At 37.3% G+C, this 22,511-nt stretch overlaps 1 protein-coding gene across 9 annotated transcripts in view; it reads left to right on the top strand.

Annotated features, from left to right (window-relative positions):
• MYOM1 (myomesin 1) overlaps positions 1-22,511 on the top strand; it is a 159,287-nt gene that overhangs the window by 114,030 nt on the left and 22,746 nt on the right. For all 9 annotated transcript variants that reach the window (XM_044243342.1, XM_044243334.1, XM_044243335.1 and 6 more), the window contains 6 exons: positions 102-286; positions 2,245-2,359; positions 15,348-15,504; positions 15,918-16,024; positions 16,531-16,575; positions 21,559-21,695. In XM_044243342.1, the coding sequence (XP_044099277.1) occupies positions 102-286; positions 2,245-2,359; positions 15,348-15,504; positions 15,918-16,024; positions 16,531-16,575; positions 21,559-21,695 (746 nt within the window). The remainder of the gene's footprint in view (positions 1-101; positions 287-2,244; positions 2,360-15,347; positions 15,505-15,917; positions 16,025-16,530; positions 16,576-21,558; positions 21,696-22,511) is intronic.

The following is a 22,511-nucleotide window of genomic DNA, read 5'->3' as shown; positions in this document are numbered from 1 at the left end:
AGCTTTAAGACTTCAGATATGGCTCTAGATTTACACATATTTGCATTTTGACATGTATGTCATAATTCTTATACATTGGTCTCTGTCTCTCTCTTTTTTAGGACCCCCACACAATGTCAAATATAGTGAAGTCAGGAAAACCTCCCTGGTTCTGCAGTGGAAGCCTCCTATCCACTCGGGAAGGACTCCCGTCACGGGTTACTTTGTGGACTTGAAGGAGGCCCATGCCAAAGATGACCAGTGGCGAGGACTCAATAAGGCAGCTATTAAGAACACATACCTGAGGGTAAGACAGAGCTCATATTTTGAGAAACATTTTTTTTAAAAAGAAGAAACGGTACCCTAATACTATTAACTTTAAAGTTAGCAAGATAAAACACATTTCTGTTGTGGTCTGTTTCCTATATTGGGCTCCTGGTAAGATTCCATTTGACAGTGGTTGGGATTGGGCAAAGTTTCTGATGCTTAAAGCAATTTGGTTATATTTAACCTGAATCCCTTAATATAGCTTTGGAAAACATCCACGAGCTCCCTCCTCTCTCTTCTTTTCCTTCTTTCCTCCAACTGCCCACCTTATATTTTGGTTACTCACAGTTTTAGAAAGGGGACTTTCTCGTTTCTTCCTCTGATTGATTGATTGATTGATTTTAGAGGATGGTTTTTGATTTGTGGGTGCTGTTTTCATAGCATTCATGCCAGCAAGGCTTTACCTGCTGATTCCTTTGAGTCATGCACTGTCTTACTTCATGGGTTCTCCCATGCTTGTGCTCACATGAGCTCTCAGAGGCTAGTGGAATGGGTTCACTCAACTCTTGACCTAATCCTCACCCTTATCCACATCTTTGGCTTCCAGATTGCTCTAAAGTGTTCTAACTGAACAAATTCCTAACTTCTCTGCCAGTGACTGTTCTGCTAAAGCCAGTGAATCTCACTTGTAACAAATGGATATCTCAAAAGAATGTTTACTCCTATGTCAGCAGTGACACCTGGAGACCCTGAATCCACACTAGGGCTTCAGAAGCTGTGGAGAATATGATTCTGACTCATTACTTAGAACGAAGTGTGACTTCACCACAGTCATACAGAAAACAGCACACTGCATTTAGTTTGCAGCCCTACCTGTTGCCAGAATAAGCCACTGCCTAGAGGGTGGGCCTTGGAAGATTCTCAGAGTATGCATGCCCTACAAGTTCTCTCCCATTGACCTGCCACTGTGGACTAAAGTCCATATTGTCTGTCAGCTTCTCTCCAGGATTGAGGTATTTACTGTCCCCATTAAAAATATAAATATATCTTCCGAGAGAGATGACCTTGAAACACACCATTAACTCATCTTAGCATATGCCAGTGAGCTCCCTAACCTCTTCCAAAACCTTGAGGAGGTGGGAAAGGTTGCATTTCATGGGGGAGAGAAAAAGGAGAAGGAAGGTCAGGAACTTAGCATGCTATTTGGTTATCCAAATGAGTCAGGAGGCCTGTAGATTTAAAGAAACCCCCGAAGAACATTAAAAAAAATCAGATACATCTGATAGTGATGGTGTATATTTATGGCCAGAATAATTTCCAAATCTTCAACTTGATGCAGCAAAGGATCCCAAGAGCTGAGGTTGGGCTTGACTCAGGGTAAACAAAACAAAGATAAGAAGCTAAGCAGAGGGGACCAACAGCCTAGAAAATACGGGTGGGAAGAAAAAAATGATAGAGTTTAAACATATCAAAGAATGGTTAAGTTCACTCATTTGAAGAAAGAAAAAGAAGAAAGGTGAATATAGGAGAGAGGGAGAGAACTTGACACTGAGATTGAATGTGCCCCACAAACCAGGAGGTTAATTTTCTGTAAGGAAATTATCTCAGAGTTTGTCCACAGTTTTTAAAGTGAAAATAGACTTACTGACTTTTCTGATTATAAAACAGACACATGCCTATGATGAAAAATTAAAACAATATAGGCATAAAGAAGTAGAGATGTCCTATAATCTTCATACCCATTGTGATATAGATTCGCTCTCCTGGATGTTTTATATTCAGATACATTTCAAGCCTGAGGTAGAGAAAAACATGTACATGTTGAAAAGTTTAACCTGAAAAAAAAAAAGTTAGTCTGGTAACCTTAAGTGAGGACAGGAGATAGAGTTCCACGAATGGGAGAAATTGAGCTCTACAACAAAATCATCTGTGCACAGGAAGAGCACCTCTGTTCAAATGACACGGAACACCCATCAGTTCTGTTCCTGCTTCTTCTAGGTACAAGGCCTCAAGGAGGGTGTCAGCTACGTGCTCCGTGTCCGAGCCATCAACCAGGCAGGTGTGGGCAAGCCATCGGACCTTGCTGGGCCTGTTGTGGCAGAAACCCGTCCAGGTGGGCTTTGACACTTTCATTAAAATTAATCTCATCTGTGTAAGACACCAGAGCAACATTCAATCTTACTTTCTATGTTTTTCTTAATTTTCAAAATTATCAGTGTATGCTATCTGAATAGCTGATAAGTTTGGCCTGTGGATGTAAATTGTTGATCGCATCACAGGCGCTCTTAGGACAGGAATCAGCCAGGTTTGAAGTGATCCAGGGCTATTCTGGACTGTACCTAAAAATGGGGAAGTTCTTGGTCAAAGTATGTTTCCTGGACTATTTCAAGTGTACATTCCTAGGACGTTATTCTGTCACTATACTGTGGCCATTAAGTCCTATAAGAATATTTTCCCAGTTGTAGGAGCTGAACAGCCCGTGAACAAGCATGATTCTTAAACAAAAGCAGAATTTATTTAATTGTATCTTTTAAGTCAAGCCAGGGGTCATCAAGTGTTTTCTGTGAAGGACCAAACAGTAAATATTTTCAGCTCTGTCACGATACTCAACTCTGCCATAACCAAAGCAGCCATAGATAATACATAAACTCATGAACATGGCTGTGTTCTAGTAAACCTTTATTGTGCCAGTTATATGCATTATATATTTCATGTATTGTGAAATTTAAATTTTAAGTAGTTTTCACATGCCTTGAAATATTAATTTTCTTTTGAATTTTTTTCAACTGTTTAATAAAAACCATTCTTAGCTTGCAGGTCATACAAAGAGGCAAGGGGCCAAATTTAGCCTGCAGGCCATAGTTTGCTGACTCCTGGTAAAACTAACAGCAGTTTTAACTGGATGATCTATAGAAAGGAAGAAACCTTCACTTCCTAGTTTCAAGAGATGCCATGATTGGACTAGGGAAGACAGTCTTCCCCTTTATTATGTGAAAAACTTTACAGTGTTCACTGTGCAAATAGTTTCAGATTATTACATAATAATTACTTATCTTCCCATTTAATCTCTATTGCTTTTCAAAGTTATTACATATTTCAGTTCATTCAAGTTACAGTAAAGAAAGCACTGTAATAGTCAGCATAGGGAATATAGGCAATCACTTTGTATACTTTGTAAAGAGACAGATGGTAACTTGGCCTATCAAGGTGATCGATCAGTTCATAAATATTGAATCACTATATTGTACATGTGAAATTAATACAATATTGGGCCAATTATGAATCAATAAAAAATAACTTGAAAAGAAACATTTGAAATGAGAGAGGATTAAAAAAGTATTAACCAGCTATTTTAAGTTTGCCTTCATTCTAGTCCAAGCATGTTCACTTCAATCCACATCGATTTTCAGATTAAAACAAAGAGTAAATATATAATGTGATATTTATTTTTATGATAAGAAAAGAATGTAAACATAGAAACTTTTGCTCTCCCTGCATATTACTTGAAAAGTATATCAAAAGTATCCTTCTAGGAAGTATCTACCCTTCTCATCCTATTATTTCATAACCTACTTTCAACTACTCTTAAAACTGCCCTCTAAGACCTGGGTGTGAAAAATGACTTATACACAAGTGTAAAAGTTGTCTGGATAAAGTGCCACACCTCATTATAAGTACCTTTTGTAAAATTCCATGAGAAAACAGGACAACGCTAGACACACACACACCAGATAAAAGGCAATAGGTGAAGACACCAGAATATATATTTGTATAGGAAGCAGACTCTGAGGTTGCCACTACTAAAGAAATAGAAACAAATGCAGGTGCAAAAAGATACAACTGCAAACTCTTGTAAGAACATTTAGGTCACCAAAGAGGTAAACTCATGGATCAGTTAAAAGCACCTTTGATGCAATGGATTCCAAATCTGATTAACTGAAGGAAGGTGAAATTGAGTTCTTATTTTCTCATCAATAGTCTCAGAATGGCAGGTGTTCAGGCATGACATTAATAAAACTACCCCTACAGAAGTTTTACCACCAGAATATGATCTTCTGATGAGCTCGTGAGTAAAGAGTTTTGTTTCACTGATTTGGAAGTCATTTTTTGTGGCCATTCCATTCCCAGAATATAACTACAAAGAACAGCTGCAGACACTGATCCATAAAACAGCAGGAGATGAAGCCACTCTTTGGCTCACAGCCTAGGAAAGAATCCTGGGATGCACAAAGTCAAAGTCCTTCACCGTAAAGGAACACCAAAACCCAGGAGACATGTGGATATGTTCATATGCAACAGGCACATTCATTCTTGAGACATACATTTCTTAAGCAGCTACGGTATGTGAACACAATATGTGTGGGCAACAGGAGCAGAGGAATAGGATATCATCACTGTACACCGGGCTTACAATCTACATGGAAAACTCAGAACTTACAACATGGTGTGTGATGAGAGCTATAATAGATGTTCATAAAATACTTCTCATATCTGAATAGGCAGTAAACTGGGGTTTCATAAGTCCTTGTAAAAAACTTACCTGTAGCGTAAAGTTGACTGTATTTAATGATTTTCTTAAATATCAATATTTTACTTTTGCTTAGATATTTATTATATGTTAGAATGGATAGGGCAGAGGTGGGGAGGCATGTTATCAATTTCAAGATTTGGGATGTGAAATTTGGATTGCTATTGCAGAAGAACGACTTCTTTTGGAATGTATTATTAAAATTTCAGAAATAAAGCTCATCATGTAACAGTAAGCCTCAGATAAGTTTAACACGATATCACAAGTGTAATCTGAATTTGAGTTGAAAGTTAACTTAATCCACCAGAGTTAGAGGATCACTGGTCTCCCTTTGAAGTCAATAAATATGCCAGCAGATGTAGCTTAGGCCCTGTCAGAATGTCCAGTTGTTCTGCCGATGAGGATCCAGAAAAATAGACTCAGTGTATCAGGCTTTACCAAGAAATGTAATTAAGCTAGAAAAAAGCCTGTAAGAAGAATAAGCTGAAAAATATTTAGTGTATATTTGTTTAGTATATAAAAGGTACTCCTAATCTTGATATTTGATAGTTTTCAAATGGTATCTATATTGATTGCATCAAGCCTGGGGTAGAGGGGGAGGCGGAGGCAAGGTGAGCCAGATCAGATGGAAGATAAAAGAAAGACCTACCAAGGTGTGGCAGGTGATCTGGAGGACAAAAAAATGACTGGTGGTACAGGCTGTAGGTATTCTTACCAGAGACTCAGCAGCCAGCCAGAGAATTCAGGTGATGGAGAGGAGGGCCCAAACACAAGGCAAAGTCCCAACCTAACTTCAGTTACCAGAAGTTAGGACTTGGTTACTAGGAGCAAGGCAGGTTAGAAGAATGCAACACTAGAAGGAATGATTGAGTTGACAACCTCCTAACCAATTCCAGTTTCTGAAAACTGGTTTGTCATAGCACCTGGCAGGACTGAGAATGTAAACGAGCTCTCAGTCACCTACAAGTGGAGTCTTCAAGGATTCAGAGGAGGAAGCCAGGCTGGCTGTTCTGCTCAACTGACTTCGTTTAGAACATTTCCCTTGTATTTGTTTATTAACTGTTCTCTTTCAGCCATTAGAACAGTAGTCCTCAACCTTTGCTGTACATGAGAATCATGCCAGGAACTTTTTTTGAAAAATACTGACTCCATCCAGACTCCACTGCAGACCAATTATATCAGAATCTTCAGGACTGAGCCTGGGCATAGGTTCATTTTTGTTTATTTAGCCACTTGGGTAATTCTAGCATGAAAGCAGGGTTATGAACTTTGATTTAACTGTGGGCTACTTCAAAACAGGAACTGTGTGTCTTTTCTTCCTGTTTGCGAGGGCTTGGTACCTGGTGTGTTGTAGTCATTTATTAAATGAAAAAGATAATGAATGACTACATGTTTTGGCCAGTGAGTATGACTCTGTTTTATAGCCACAGTGTGTAAACTTAACCCTAGATATTCTATAATGGAGGCCACGATGTGAGTACCAAAGTGGTAGGTCAGCCAGCAGTTTTGGTCTTAAACATAGGGGAGCTAAGTATCACGTAGACTGATTGCATTAATTCAATTCTCTCTGCTTCTATTCTGTCCCACTCTCTGAGTTTTTAAACGTGACTCATGTTTTTAAACATGAGCCGCACACATGCACACACGTGCACACACACACACCCCATGGAAAAGGACAAATAACTAAAGCTAGTAAAAAGGATCTATTAATGCTGATGTAAAAGACTAAATTATATGAGAAAAAATTGCCTATCAGATTATGAAATATATAGGAATATGAACAGTTTACTGTGGTTTCATTTTGGCTTTCAATTTTTTTTTGAAATCATCTTTTGGAGAGGAGGGACAGTTAATTTCCAAATCATTCATTTTAGCCCTGGGCTGTACCTTAACTCATTCACATACTAGGTGTGGTGGCAAGCCTGAAGGGACCATTAATAATGCCATTCCACACAATCTGGTATCCCCCTGTCCATATTAAGGATTTGTGTAGGGTAAGTTTGAGGCAGCAAACTTAAGACAATTCTTCTTAAATCCTTTTTACACCAAAATAATCTCTTTTATTTTCTATAGCTAAATCTCCTGTGTTCTTACTTGAATTCTTCATGTTTTTGAGCAGATTCAAAGGTTGAGAAAATCTAGGTCCTGACAGATTTTGGTCCACTTTTCTAGCCCAACTCTGTTGGAGGGTGGGACAACCTTTCATCCAGATGAGAATATCCATAGGGAAGCCTTGACTGTGACAGCAGAATATCAAGTTGACTGCCTGCCAGTTAAGTATCTGAGCCATTTTGATCACACATTAATCAGCTTTAGAGAGTATAGCTCTTCAGATATTTATGAGTTCACCCATGAAGTGACAGTAGCTCAATGCTTGGTAAAAACTCAATTAGGCCATAGGACATTCTAAAAAGAAGATTTGAGGATGTTTTAACTATACCTTTCTTAATTCTGACACTGCACCAGGTCTATCTACACAGGCTTGTTCGAGGATTAGTCTAGGGCCTATCAGAAATGCTGGCATTATGTTAACTAACTAGTTAGAATTCATTTATTTATTTATTCAAAGGTGTTTTTTTTATTTATTTGAGGGAAAGAGAGTGAGATGGGAGAAGGTCAGAAGGAGAAGCAGACTCCCCGTGGAGCTGGGAGACTGATGAGGGACCCCATCCCGGGACTCTGGGATCATGACCTGAGCCAAAGGCAGTGGCCCAACCATCCGAACCACCCAGGCACCAACTAGTTAGAATTAAAAAAAAAAAAAAAAGAACAAAAAGAAATGCTGGCATTGTATTTGCTCTTCTTTTTTCTAGAGCATTTATAAAAAGAATCATCCATTTGAATATCATATATCTTTCTAAAAATTGCTATAGAATTTTTTGCCCATTATATTTTAAGAACTCCTTTATTTAAGGAATTCCACTATTGAACTTCCTCTTAGATTTTAATGTGGAAAAGTTAGCCCTGCCAGTTGAACATAGTTACTTCCTTAATCATACAAAGAGGAATATATAAGCCAACATGTCCTTTTCAGATACAAGAAACTCTGAGCTCTTTTTATGTTGTTTTTATCTACTTTTTAAGTTGTTTTTAAAGTTGTTTTATTGGCTTTTAAATTTTCCAAAGAGCATCGTTTTGTTTTAAATTCTTCACACTTATTCTTTTTTGTCCCATACAATTTAAAAAAAATATTTTCCCAAAACACTATTTGCTCTGTAAAGTCAGACCTCAGGAGTCTACCTTTTTTCCAAAGGCAATCTCAATTCAATCTCCCATTATAGTATGATTGTAAAATACTTAGCTTACTGAGTTACTCTTTGTAAATACCTTCATTCAAAGAACTATGCTAACAAATTAATTAAAACTAAATAGTTTTATAATTAATAGTAGTTTCACTTATATTTTCACAAAAGATCTCTTTGTTAACTGCTTTACAAAAATTAATTTTCCAGAACAATTCAATGAGATAGCTCTATATTCTTCTCTCAATAACTGAGACAATTGAGACAGCAACTAAGCAGGGTTTTTCTGTTCTCCAAGTTGCATGGAGACCAAACTTGGCCATTCAGGAACCTGAACAGTACCACAGCTCAGCCATGCATTGCAGGTGGGCCAGACACCAACCCTGCCCATGTCAAGCTGCAGACACAGACCTGCCACTGCACATAGGTACATCAGTCCCACACAGGGGGTACCACTTGATAATCCAGCTCGGCAGTCAGAGGAGATTGCACTTCTGTGCTCCACATGACATTTTCTACATAAGTCTACTCCTTTAAGACTGGGGGAGGTAGCTGATTTACCTAATACAAGGAAACAAACACAGAGAGTCAGGAAAAAATGAAAGGACAGAAGAATATGTTTCAAATAAAAGAACATGACAAAACATCAGAAAAAGACATTAATGAAGTGGAAATAAGCATCATACCTGATACAGAGTTTAAGGTAATAATCATAAAGATGTTCACTGAACCTAGGTGAAAAATGGATCAATTGTGAGATCCTCAACAAAGAGATTGGAAATATAAGAAAGTTCCAAATAGAAGTTACAAAACTGAAAAATACAATAACTGAACTGAAAAATATGCTAGAGGGATTCAACAACAGACTGGTTAAAGCCAAATATCAGATCAGTGAGCTGGAATAAAACAATAGAACTGATGCAGACAGGGACATCTGAGTGGCTCAGTTAGTAGAGCATCCAATTCTTGTTTTCAGCTCAGGTCATGATCCCATGGATCATTGTATTGAGCCCTGGATGGGCTCCGCACTCAGAGGGGAGTCTGCTTGAAGAGTCTCTCCCCCTGCTCCTCCCCTACTCATGTGCTATCTCTCACCCTTTTTCTCTCCCTCATAAATAACTCTTTAAAAAAAAAAAAAAAAGAACTCACCCAGACAGAGTAGTAAAAAAAAAAAGAGAGAGAATTTAAAAATATGAACATAACTTAAGAGATCTCTGAAAGAACAGCAAGAGGAATAACATTTGCAATCCTGGGGTGCCAGAAAGAGAAGAAAGAGAGAAAGGGCCATAAAACTTATTTGAAGAAGTATGGCTGAAAACTTTCCTAATCTGAGGAGGGAAACAGACATACGGGTTCAGGAAGCCCAGAGAGTTTCAAATAAAATGAACCCAAAGAGATTCACACTAAGACACATTATAATTAGAAGGGTAAAAGTTAAAGGGAAAATCTTAAAAGTTGCAAGAGCAAACAGCTTACTACATACAAAAGAAACCCCATAAGGCTATCAACAGATTTTTCAGCAGAAACATTACAAGCCAGAAAAGAGTGGCATAACATACTCAAAGTGCTAAAAGGAAAAAACTCCCAACCAAGAATTTTCTACCTGGCAATGTTATTTCAGAATTGAAGGAGAGATTAAGAGTTTTCCAGACAGGGGCGCCTGGGTGGCTCAGTGGGTTAAGCCACTGCCTTCAGCTCAGGTCATGATCTCAGGGTCCTGGGATCGAGTCCCGCATCGGGCTCTCTGCTCAGCAGGGAGCCTGCTTCCCTCTCTCTCTCTCTGCCTGCCTCTCTGTCTACTTGTGATTTCTCTCTGTCAAATAAATAAATAAAATCTTTAAAAAAAAAAAAAAGAGTTTTCCAGACAAACAAAAGCTAAAGGAGTTCATTACCACTAATCTGGCCTTACAAGAAATGTTACAGAGGGTTCTCTAAACCAAAAACAAATGGCACTAATTAATAATAAGAAAATATAAGTAAAAATCTCATTGGAAAAGGCAAATGTATAAAGATAGTGAACCAATCCCTTATAAAGCAAGTATGAAGGTTAAAAGACAGAAAAAAGCAAAATAAATGAAAAAACCACAACAATTAGTTAAGGGGTGCATAAATAAAAAGATGTAAAATGTGACATCAAAAATAAAAATATGTGGGTGAAAGAAAAATGTACAATTTTGGAATGTATTCAAATTTAAGTTACTGTGAAGTCAAAACATACTGTTACATACATAGGTTATATGTGAACTTTACAGTAACTACAAAGCAAAAACTTAGACCAAATATATAAAGAAAATGAGAAGGGAACCTAAACATAACACTGAAGAAAGCCACCAGACTTCAAGGGAAGAAAGAGAACTATAAAAACAACCAGAAAGTAATTAACAAAATAGCAGTGAGTACATACCTGTCAATAATTACTTTAAATGTAAATAGACTAAACTCCCCAATCAAAAGATATAGAGTGAGCATTAGAATGGCTAAAAAAAAAAAAAAAATGAGACCCATTTATATTCTGTGTACAAGAGACTCACTTCAGATCTAAAGATATATGCAGACTGAAAGTGAAGGGATGAAAAAAAGAGATTCCATGCAAATGGAAGTGAAAAGAAAGCTGGAGTAGCAATATTCATACCAGACAAAACAGACTTAAAACAAGGACTGTAATAACAGACAAGGGCATATAATCATAAAAAGTCAATCAAGCAAGAAGACATAACACTTATAAATATATATGCAGGGGCACCTGGGTGGCTCAGTGGGTTAAGCGGCTGCCTTTGGCTCAGGTCATGATTCCAGGGTCAGGGATTGAGCCCCACATCCGACTCCCTGCTCAGTGGAGAGCCTGTTTCTCTTTCTCTCTCTGCCGGCCACTCTGCTTACTTGTGCTCTCTCTCTCTCTCTCTGTCAAATAAATAAGTAAAATCTTAAAAAAATATATATATGTGCACCCAATAAAGGGGCACCAAGATATATAAAGCAAATATTGACAGACTTGATGGGAGAAACTGACAGCAATACAATAATAGTAGGGGACATTAATACCCCTACTTACATCAATGGATAGATCATCCAAGCAGAAAATTAATAAGGAAATATCAGCCTTAAATGATAAATTAGACTGGAGGGACTTAATAGATATATGTAGAAAATTACATCCTAAAGTGACAGAATAAATATTCTTCTAAACTGCACATGGAACACTCTATACTCTCTATATCTCTCCAATATAGATCACGTTAAATCATAAAATAAGTCTCCATAAATTCAAGAGCACTGAAATCACATCAAGTATTTTCTGTGAGTACAGTGTTGTGCAACTGGAAATCAATTGTAAGAAGACTAGAAAAAACACAAAAATGTTTGAGATTAAACAAATCTACTGAACAACCATTGGGTCATCAAGATAATCAAAGAAAATCAATTAAAAATATCTAGAGACAAGTGAAAATAGAAATTACATACCAAAATATTTGGAATGATGCAGTAAAAGTGTTTCTAAGAAGGAATACATAACAATACAGGCCTACTTCAAGAAACAATTTAACTTTATAAACAATTTAACTTTACTCCCAAAGGAGCTAGAAAAAGAACAATGATGCCTAAAGTCTATAGAAAAAAGGGAATAGTAAAGATTAGAATAATAATAAGTGAAATAGAGACTAGGAAAAAAAGGGGAAAACTGAGGGTAAAACTGAGAACTGGTTCTTTGAAAAGGTAAACAAAATTGACAAACTAGCTATACTCACCAAGGGGAGAAAAAGAAAGGAGAAGACTCTAATAAACAAAATTAGAAATCAGAGGCAATATTACAATTGACACCACAGAAATATGAATAATCATGAGACAATGAACAATTATATACCAACATAGAGGATTGCTTAGAAGAACTAGACAAATTTCTCAGAACATACAATCTTCCAAGACTGATTCATGAAGCAATAGAAAATCTGAATATACCTATTACTAGTAAGGAAATTGAATCAATAATCAAAAAATTCTCAACAAAAAAAAGCTCAGGACCAGAGCAGCTTCACTGGTGATTTATATCAAACATTCAAAGATTCAATACCTGTCTTTCTCAAGTTCTTCTAAAAAAAATTGAATAGAAGAAAACACTTCCAAACTCATTTTATCATTATCCCAATATCAAAACCAGATGAAACCACAAAAAAGAAAATTACAGGCCTGTATCATTGATGAACATTGATGCAAAAATCCTAAATAAAACATTAGCAAGCCAAATTCAACAATACATTCAAAGGGATCATCCACCATGATTAAGTGGGATTTAGTCAAGGGATTCAAGGAGAGTTCAATACCTGCTAATCAATCCTTGTGATACACCACTTTGACAAAATGAAGGATAACAAGTACGTGTTCATCTCAATAGATGCAGAAAAAGCATTTGACAATATGGATGGGTCTGAAGATCTTATGGGAAGTGAAGTCAGTCAGATGCAGAAAGACAAATACCGTGTGATTTCACTCATGTGGAATCTAAAAGCCTAAAACAATGAACAAACAAAACAAAAGCAAACTCATAGATACAAAAACAGATTGGTGGTTATCACAGGGGAATGAGGGTGGGGGGTGGGCAAAATGAGTAGAGGGATTCAATCGTATGGTGATGAATGGTAGCTAGACTTTTAGTGGTGTATGCAGATGTTGAATTATAGTGTTATATACCGAAACTTAAATAATCTTACAGACCAGTTTTTCCTCAATTAAAAAAAAGAGAAAAACCTCTACGAATTATTGTTCTAAATTCCCAGTTGTTCCATTTACCTGAGAATTTATATGCTAAAGCATCAATACTTTAAAATTAATTCTAAAACTCTTTGATGAAAATTCTTATAAAATAGATTAGACATGTTAGTCTGTACTTTTCAACCTTGGATGCAGCATACTGAATCTTATCTACCTTTTTCTGTGTGACTCAGGGCCATAAGGATCAATCTTATTTATTGTACAATGTTGGGATACAGTGATGTCATTATGGGGTGAAGAGCCATTCGCTCCTCTATTAAATAATGTCTTTGTGCCTGCATTTAGGTTTTCTGCCTCCTCTCCTACTCTCATTTTCCTTATTCTCATTGTGCCTACTGATGGTAGCTTTTTACTTCCCTCTGTTTTGGAGGTTTAATCTACTGATGGAACCCAACCAAACAACTTCCTAGAATAATCTCAAGTGAAATATAAATAGATTCCAAGGGACAATCTATGAAATTCTCCTGAGTGTCCAGGAATACAAGTGTGTGGACTTTGTCACATCAGTGCTGCCTCTCAGAGGCTTGTTTTCCTTACTTCTTGGTTTGGAGCAGGGTTCCAGATGGGTGAAATGTTGCAGTGCAAAGGCTCTCTGTGGAATGGAGAGAAAGGCAAAGCTAACTATGATATTCATATTCTTTCAGTTTTGTGACTCCTTCGGAAAAAAGTCAGATCTTTCACCTTAATTAAAAAAATGATAATTCTTAACCTAATCAATATTTTTTCTGTTGTAAACTTAAATCATACCTCCAATATAATAAACAGCAAGCATATGGATGATTCACTTCCTTTTGAAAGGGATTACAGAGAAGACAGTGAATGATTAATATGAACAATCTGTCATGCCTCCAAAATAGATATTATGCAAAGAGCAAGAAAGGTTTAGTCAACCTCCATCCCATCTTTCCTCTACATAACAATACATATACACAGAAATTTTCTTATTTGTATTCTCTTTGTGACTCAACCATGCTCTGTATCATAACACTGTCTGAACCTCAGCCCTCTTACATATTAGTCTTAAGTTTTAATGAGAACACTTTTTCACTTTTTGTTATACAGTAGTGAATGATGAGGATTCATCATATGTTATCAGGAGTATCACTAGAACATGGTCTGCAACTTCCAGTAGGGTAGACTCACCCTTAAAAGTAATACATGGTGGACATTTCATTCAAATATAATTAAATGTTTATTTGATCATTATTTCAGTTTATCACCAAATATGAAAATAACCCTTTCATTTTAAAAAAATAATTTTAAAAATCTCTAGAACTAGTTTTCTTTAAGCATTTCATGTGTTAAAAAAAAAATCACTTTTTAGAGGCTTATAATTGAAGCACACACCCTGTCATCAATAAAGACAAAATGAAATCAGCTTCCTGGCTTACAAATCAAGATCTTCATGTTGCCACACATTGTTTGGGCACTATTTTCTATTGGCCTTCCCCTGGGAGGAGTTTTGCAGGTTTTTTTTTCCCCTGACAAGTTTTATTGCACAATAGGCCAGGATGTTGGCTTCTTACAACACAATTTAGAGAGAAGACCTTCAATTTTTTGGCAGTGTCTATTGGAAGATCTTTTTTAATGCCCTTTTGAAGACAAAGCTGTACCTTTCTGAGATTAAATATGTTTTTCCTAACATATGGAAACAAACTGAGTTTAGACTGGTAATCAAATGAGTGTCAACTTGAGAGGTACATTTTACCTTTCAAACAGGAGTTAAGCATAGATGGGAATATTTTATATGCTGTATGAACTCTAAATTGCTAAATTAGATGCCAGTGCAATTTGTTATAACTCTCAAAATACAAAAACTCAAAGCACTACCTGAATTTTTTTCTTTTAAATCTAAAAACCAGTCTTCTTTAAACATCTGGATCTCTTGAAATTCATTTCCATTTCAATTTCCGTACAGTTTGATAACAGTCATGTTTAGGTCGCTGTCATTCTCATCCAGAGGGGCACCTTTTGATTGATTTATGGTTGCTTGATCAACAGAGAAAGATCTTGGCCTTGAGTTTCCATGTAGTCCTCCATTTTAAAATGATTAATAAACATTAAGCCTATGAACACAGGCAATTTTTACTACCTCTACTTTCTCCCCTTCAATTTCCCCTTGGTTTCTTTACTTCTTAACTGTCCTTTTCTGATGAGTAGGTGGATATGGATGTTACCGAAGCAAAAGTCATTGATTTGGTCCTGATAAGGATTATTCAGCTTTCTTTTTGCCTCAGGCTGCCTTGTCCTTATTATGACCAACCCACTCCTTCCACTGTACCTTCAGTCACATCAAGCAATTTTTGTTCAGCCCTAAGCAAAGAATACTGTCCATGGTGTTGGCTTTACCAGAAAAACATGGCACATTCATTTAATTCCATGCTGTAGTATAAAAGTTGAGTTGTAAAGTAGGATTGTGCATTCACAGTGAGCAGCTGGAGATTTTCCCATGCACAGGCTCAAGGCCCTGGTTTGAGGCTACAGTAATGAATCCCAAAGTAAGGAATTCTTACTTCATTAATTTCTATCAGGAAATAATCAGTGCCTTGTTTTGGATCTTCTAGGAACCAAAGAGGTTGTTGTAAACGTGGATGATGATGGAGTAATTTCACTGAACTTTGAATGTGATCAGATGGCTCCAAATTCTCAGTTCAACTGGTCCAAAGATTATGTATCCACAGAGGACTCTCCCCGATTAGAGATTGAAAGCAAAGGCAACAAGTATGTACTGCTTCAGTCATAATAATGGGGTTTTATTTTCATGATAGGAGACTGAAGTAAGCTCTTTGCTTTCTATTTCAAATACTTAGTATAAGGGAATGAAATCACAAATATTTTATATCTGGTCATGTAAAAAATAATAATGAATGTCAGCCTTAAAAAATAACAGTTCTTATAAAGTACTTTTCATGTTATTTCAGTTAAAAAGCTTTCTCATAATGTTATCTCATTTGTGATGTTAGAAAAGCTTTGATTGACATAAAGTCAGCTTTAATGGTGATTCTCATTATTTTATGAAATTTTGTAATCTTAAAGCAATGGTGAGGATGTTTATGGAAAGAGAGCAAGGACGAATTTGCTAGATCATAAATCCCACACAGCCTCCCTTCTTATAAGAGTATTCTGTTCTGCAGGACGAAAATGACCTTCAAGGACCTGGGGACAGAAGACCTGGGCATTTATTCCTGTGATGTAACGGATACTGATGGAATAGGGTCAAGCTACTTGATCGATGAGGAAGGTAATTTTAAAATCATTCCATTTATTAGTACACCTGAGTGGTTCAGTTGGTTAAGCGTCTGCCTTTGGCTCAGGTTATGTTCCCAGGGTCCTGGAATTAAGTGCCTCATAGGGCCTCAGTAGGGAGCCTGCTTCTCCCACTCCGTCTGGCAGCTGCTCCCCCTGTGTGCTCTCTCTCTCTGATAAATAAATTAAAGTCTTTAATTAAAAAAATATCAGGGCACCTGGGTGGCTCAGTGGGTTAATCCTCTGCCTTCGGCTCAGGTCCTGGGATAGAGTCCCACATTGGGCTCTCTGCTCAGCAGGGAGCCTGCTTCCCCCTTTCTCTCTGCCAGCTGCTCTGTCTACTTGTGATCTCTCTCTGTCAAATAAACAAATAAAATCTTTTAAAAAAAAATCCATTCACAAGTCTAATGCTGCTTTGATTCATCATTGAGTGATCCTCTAGAATCAAGTGGCTTTTGTTTTCGTAGTTCAGGTTTAATTTTTCTTTTTTTCTCCCTACAGAGCTGAAACGTTTACTAGCTCTCAGCCAAGAACACAAGTTCCCAAGTAAGTGTCCACAGTACATCCACAGGGTTTAGGTGGTGACTTCTGGAATAGGTCAGACGACAACTCTGACAGGACTAAGAGAAGAGGCTTTTAAGAATACCTAATGGAACATACACTTTAGCTACAAATGCACTTTCCAGAAGGGCTGCTTTTATCTTGGCCATTGTTCTAAAGAGATACAGATACTAACATAGAAAACACATCCCATACCGTTACACAGTGAAGTAGTAGGCTACACAGGTGTCATAGCTGAGTAATTAAGTTCTTTACTTTTTGCCTATGTACTTTGGGATCCTATATATTATATGATCCTGTATACATTAACTCACATGTTTTTTAGGCAAACCAATCTCTTCCTAAGCAATTTAATGTTAGCACTTAACAGAAGAATCACACTTCTAAATAAAGATAATCTGACGACATTATCTACCATTTTAAACTCCTGGAAAAGGAGGTAAAGATGTCCTAGTCAGAAAAAGAATCTCTCTGAACTATCTCTTCTGAACAAACTCTTCAATAAAGTACTTTCCACATAAAAGATTAAATTTCACAGTCCACATCTAAAAGAAGAGAAAGAAGTCTGAAATGATACTCGGAAAGTTCCACTGACCTGATAAGTTCTCTTGTCATTGATATCTGTTGGCCAAACTGTGGGTTATCCGGGTTATATACCCTGAAGTTTGAGAAAACAAATGAAGAGTGATAATGCACACTCACTCTTTTAAGTCACGAATTTTAATTCATTTCGTTTTGTTTTGTTTTACTCTTTAGACCCTAAAATACAGCTCCTTCACCAATACAGACTTTTCAGGAACTCAATAAACTATATCGTGACCCACACTACAGGCAAAACCTTGTATGTTTGTATATGTCCATTTTTCTAGGAGAAAGGTCTGTAGCTCTCCCAAAATTCCCAGTGAAGGCTATGATTAAAAAAGAAACACTCACTGCTCTGGAACTAATTGCCTGACTTCTTTTCCATTCCCAAGGATTGCTTGTTCTATCCTGAGGCTGAGTGTTAGTAACTATTGTCCTCAGCTGTTATGTTCTCAAAACCAACTTTGTTCAACAAAGCAGCACAGTGAGGTGTCTGTGAGGTGTGGATATAGAATACAAACTTTCTGAACTCAGGGAGAGAACCATTTCTCATCTGTACACTTAATCACCACAAAACTGGAAAAGTAATACTGTGAATGGTATCTTCAAAGTTATTATTATTTTTTAATTGCTTGGAAGGTAGAAGTTTGGCCTGTCCTTTCTATATTCTGTACTTCTGACCCATTCAATGAACCTGAGCAACTCAATTTTAATATCCCATGTCTTAGTTTCCTTTCTAGAACTGGCTATTGTAATTGTTTATAGCACCTACCGAATAGAGATGCTGTGAGAGATCCTTGAACTTTTCAGGAAAAATATAAATATTGAAACAGCAGTTATCCTAGAAAAACCCACTTGTAGAAGCTCTGTCTACAAGCTGTGCAGTATGCTCTCCCTTCATGTCCCCAGGGCTGTGAAATAGGGAGTGGTAGAGAGGGTCACTATATTGAACACAGCCAGACCCCATTCGTGATCACACTGTCTTATTGGTGGAAATGGAAAGAAACAGCAGCATTCACTAATCTAGTTAGTCGGACAGTAAACATTGGCAAAGTGTCTAGGCAACAGCTGGTCCAAACAATGTTTCATTTAGCTTGAAGGATGCTGATGAGACAACATGGGGTATTACTGTTGAATTGGAAGTGCCCAAGCCTCCCTGGTGTTCAGTGATCATGTGGACTTGAAGACAGTAATTGTCTGATATTGTCTGATATTGTCACGTATGCTGAGATATTTATTTTGCATAAGCATGTTCACTCTAATTACTGGTTCTAGGAGAGAGAGTAGCAGAAAACTCGTGTGGCATTTAGGTAGGCAGAGAGAGAACTCAACATGCAAGTATCAGAACTCTGATATGCAAGTATCAGATCTCCTAACCCAAGGGAGATTTGCTTAGCCCATTGGAGCAGCATTGTCAAGAATACAGCTCCCACACTTTTCTTCCTCCCACTTCTATTAGATCAGCCTGACTACATGAATATTTTCAGAGATCTGAGGAAGGGTCAAAACAGCAGATCTAATTTCTCAATTTATACTCACTTCCTCTCAGTAAATGTTGACATATCATTAAGTCTTTTCATGAGATTTTATAAGGTTTTAAATGGGTCTTGTTTCTTATAGAATGTAATAAAGAGCATGCTATTCCTTTATCCCTTGGTGCAGTAATTCTATTTTAAGCTGTTTTCAAAAATATTTTGAAAACCACTGAGCATATGCCTTAAACCTACAAAAAATAGATATTTTGCTGGAACAAATTAACTGCCAGAGAAAGGACTGTAAGGAAATTTAGGATTGAGATGAAGGAAAAAATAAAAATGTATAAAGCTAAAAACAGAAAATAGCCTAGTTGATTTTGCCACTATTGATATTAAGCTGCAGTGTAGAGAGACAGCTTACTTGAAAATTCCAAGGTATTTTAAGGGATGTGATGGAAGGTATAATTCAGTATTGTCAACATCCTGCATAATATCTCTTGATTATTATCCCTCTGGTGCACATATACCCTATGTGTACAGATATACGCAAACACATATATATAAATCGCATCTATTTAGTATGTCCTCTTAGGTGTCAATATATTTTATAATTGATAGTTCTAGGGTGTTGTTGAAGCCACTGGAGGAGGAAAGAGGTACCAAAATATTAATAGCCAAATTTATAGAGCACTTATTATATGCCAGAATACTTATAGGGTGCTGAAATGGAGTATATCATTTAAACTCAACAGTGACCTTAAAAGTCTCAGTTCTAAGGTGATTTAGTTTTAGAGGTATAGACTCTGAGGTCTGGAGAATTTAAGTAACTAGACCAGATGTACACCATGGATACCTGTGGTTAAGTCCAAGTGGTCTTTATAGCACCTGAGCAGGACATGACTATTAATGTGTGTACACCTGCTGTTTGCCACCACGCCCTCTCTGGTGATTCCTGGTGGCCAGTGTTTCCTCAAGTGATGTTCCAGTGCCCAGAGAGGGCAATGAACACTAAGGGAGCTTGAAACTTCCAGGAGGACATGCCCTTTCTTCTCCATCACCACTCTGGGCCCCTTAAGTAACTGCATCTCTCATGTATTAGATTTCCCAGAATGAGGTCTTCAGACTTTCTCAGGAAATTCTACTCTCCATTTTCCTCAAGAATTACTTGTAGCAAGCAGGAGTGTCCTGTAAGGAGAAAGTTTAGCCTCTGCTCTCACAACCCTCGAGTCTGCCATGATACTCACTACCCAACCACTACTGTTCTTTAGAGTGGACAGCCAGAGAACCAAGAGGAGCACAGAATAGAGGGAATAACCCTGGTCTCAACTCTGCTACCCACATATGTTACTAACATATCTGTTATGTTCCTTTATGTCCCGGGGCTCAGTTTTGTCTTCAGTAAAATGAGGAGAGCAAAGAACTCACCCTTCTTGAGCACTGGTCATTATTCACAGTGTCTTAGTGTTGTCTGGTACTATATTCAGTCTTCTTGGTGGTCTTATGGGGCAGACAATACCCATGTTATCAGTGAGGAGCATGAGCTTTCAAGAGGAGAGACCTGTCCAAGGTCACAGTGTGACATCAGAGCCCATCTTCTGTGTATCACGGACACCCCTCAGTAGATGACATCTGAGCCTCTGTTTAGTTCCTCGCTGGAACAAGTCTATAATTGAGTTTCATAATGACTGGAACAGTGCACATGAAAGGGATCCCTTAAAGTTTGGAAAGGATAGTTTTAGGATAAGTACAAAGAAATTCTGACGTACATTTGATACAAGTTTGGGAAACTTACAATTCAAAATGTAGCATCTATTGAAATGCTGAGATTAGATTAAGCACCATTTAGAGAAAGCAAAGGCTGGTGATTTCTCCTAAAAGAAAGGAAGGACTACTAAACTTTGAGAGACCGCCTTGGTTTTCAACAAAGTTTGCCTTGGCGCTACCTCTGATACAAAACCATTGGCTGGAGGAGCCTTTTAGAGAACATTTTCAAGTTTCAAGAAATTTAGAAAACTGTTTTTCAGAGATATCAGACAACTTCCAAAATTACACCCAGACTCAAATGTCTTAAGCGATACAGGTGTATGTCAGGGATACCATATGGTTCCTTCACTTTCTTTGTGAGGCAAGCCATGCTGTATCTTAATATATCTTGTTAATAGTGACTCACTTATTTGCTTCTGAAAAATGTTGCCTTGTCTAGGAGTGTGATTGAACTGGCAATCCAGTGGGATGGATAGAGTTTAAATGATAAGCTAGTTCATCTTGTGTATATCATCAACATGAGTTCTGTTTTGAAATTCATTTTTAAAAACATTTGAAAGAACCTCCAAAGTGAGTTAAATTGTTGAAAAAAATAAAATTTAACTCCTTTCTTAGTATTTTGAAGTAATTAAGATTATAGAATGTTGGAGCTGGAAAATCTCTTGATAATTTAGGACATTCGGTACAATCCCATTCATTTATAAATGAGTCAGCTGAGGCCCAGATAAGTGAAGGGACCTGCCTAATATCACACAGTTGCTAATGTTGGACTAGGCTTCAGCTCTCCTGGGGCCAGCCCAAGACTATTTCATCACACTTTGTTATTGTTCCTAAAGCCACAGCGGAGAGTCACACAAATTAGCTGAAGGAACCCTGGAGTTAAGTTTACCTTCCTTATTATTTTTACAGTTGAGATAGCTATGACTCACAGAAGATGAATGACTTGCCCAAAGTGGCAGCAGGACTAGAACCCACATCTTCCATCCCTGAACGTCATTCTTTCCCTACGATGTTCTTACTGTCTCCAGGTTTTGTAAGAAGCAAGGTGCTCTACTGTCATTTCCATTGAGAGTTTTTTCACTGAAAAACTGGTATTAATACAATTGGTTACCAGTAAAATTACTATTTTTGTTTTTATTTTGCATAGCTGTCCCAATTAAGTCAGAGTTGGCAGTTGAAATCTTGGAGAAAGGCCAAGTCCGGTTTTGGATGCAGGCTGAGAAGCTGTCTGGCAACACCAAAGTCACCTACATATTTAATGACAAGGAGATTTTTGAAGGGCCGGTATGTTTCGTACTTTTTAGATTCTGAACATATCACTGTATAATGTGCTAAGGGAGCCCTATTAAAATTCAGGTAAGTTTTATGAAAACCACTGGTTTGTGGAGTAGGTGGGAGAGTTTAAGGCATTTCACATGTAAAAAAGAAAATAGGTAGAGGAAAATATAGATTGATTATGTCATATTATCCAAATTGGGTCACTATTGAGAATGGAAGAGGGTTCTAGTAATAGTTTTTCCAGGACAAGAATCAAACCGAAACTGTCCCAGGCAAATCAAGAAGTATGGTTACCTGGGAAAATACAGCTTTTCTCCTGAGAAGCAGAGGAGACAGCGTGCTTACCTGAACTCACATACTCACATTAGAAATCTCAACAGGAACTTGGTTCTTCATGGGGAGGAAATGACGTCCATTGTTCCAGTGGATCAGAAAAAAATGCAGCAAAAATATCTTTCATTACTTTTCTGGGAAAAAATACATTTTTATTGTAAAAAAATTGTAAAGATTCAGAAAGGACAAATCACAAATTCTTACAACTTTTTAATATACACATTGATTTATACTTTTCAGTCTTTTTCTACACGTGTGTGTGTGTGTGTGTGTGTGTCTATTGGTGTCTTCTTTACATAGGTGATTGTATATATCTACTCTTTGCTTTGCTTTTAATAGAAGCATAGTTTCCATAGACAGAGTTACAACATTTGCACTTATTTTTGTCCTCCCAGAATCAGGCCAGTACCCCGTGGTACTGAAGAACCTGGGGTTAGGAGCTCTGGCTCTTACTGTGATATCACAGGTATAAATGAGAGACTCAAAAGA

The sequence above is a fragment of the Neovison vison genome, chromosome 3 (assembly GCF_020171115.1).
Source record: "Neovison vison isolate M4711 chromosome 3, ASM_NN_V1, whole genome shotgun sequence".
NCBI lineage: Eukaryota > Metazoa > Chordata > Mammalia > Carnivora > Mustelidae > Neogale > Neogale vison.
This window is presented reverse-complemented; position numbering and strand designations above follow the sequence as displayed.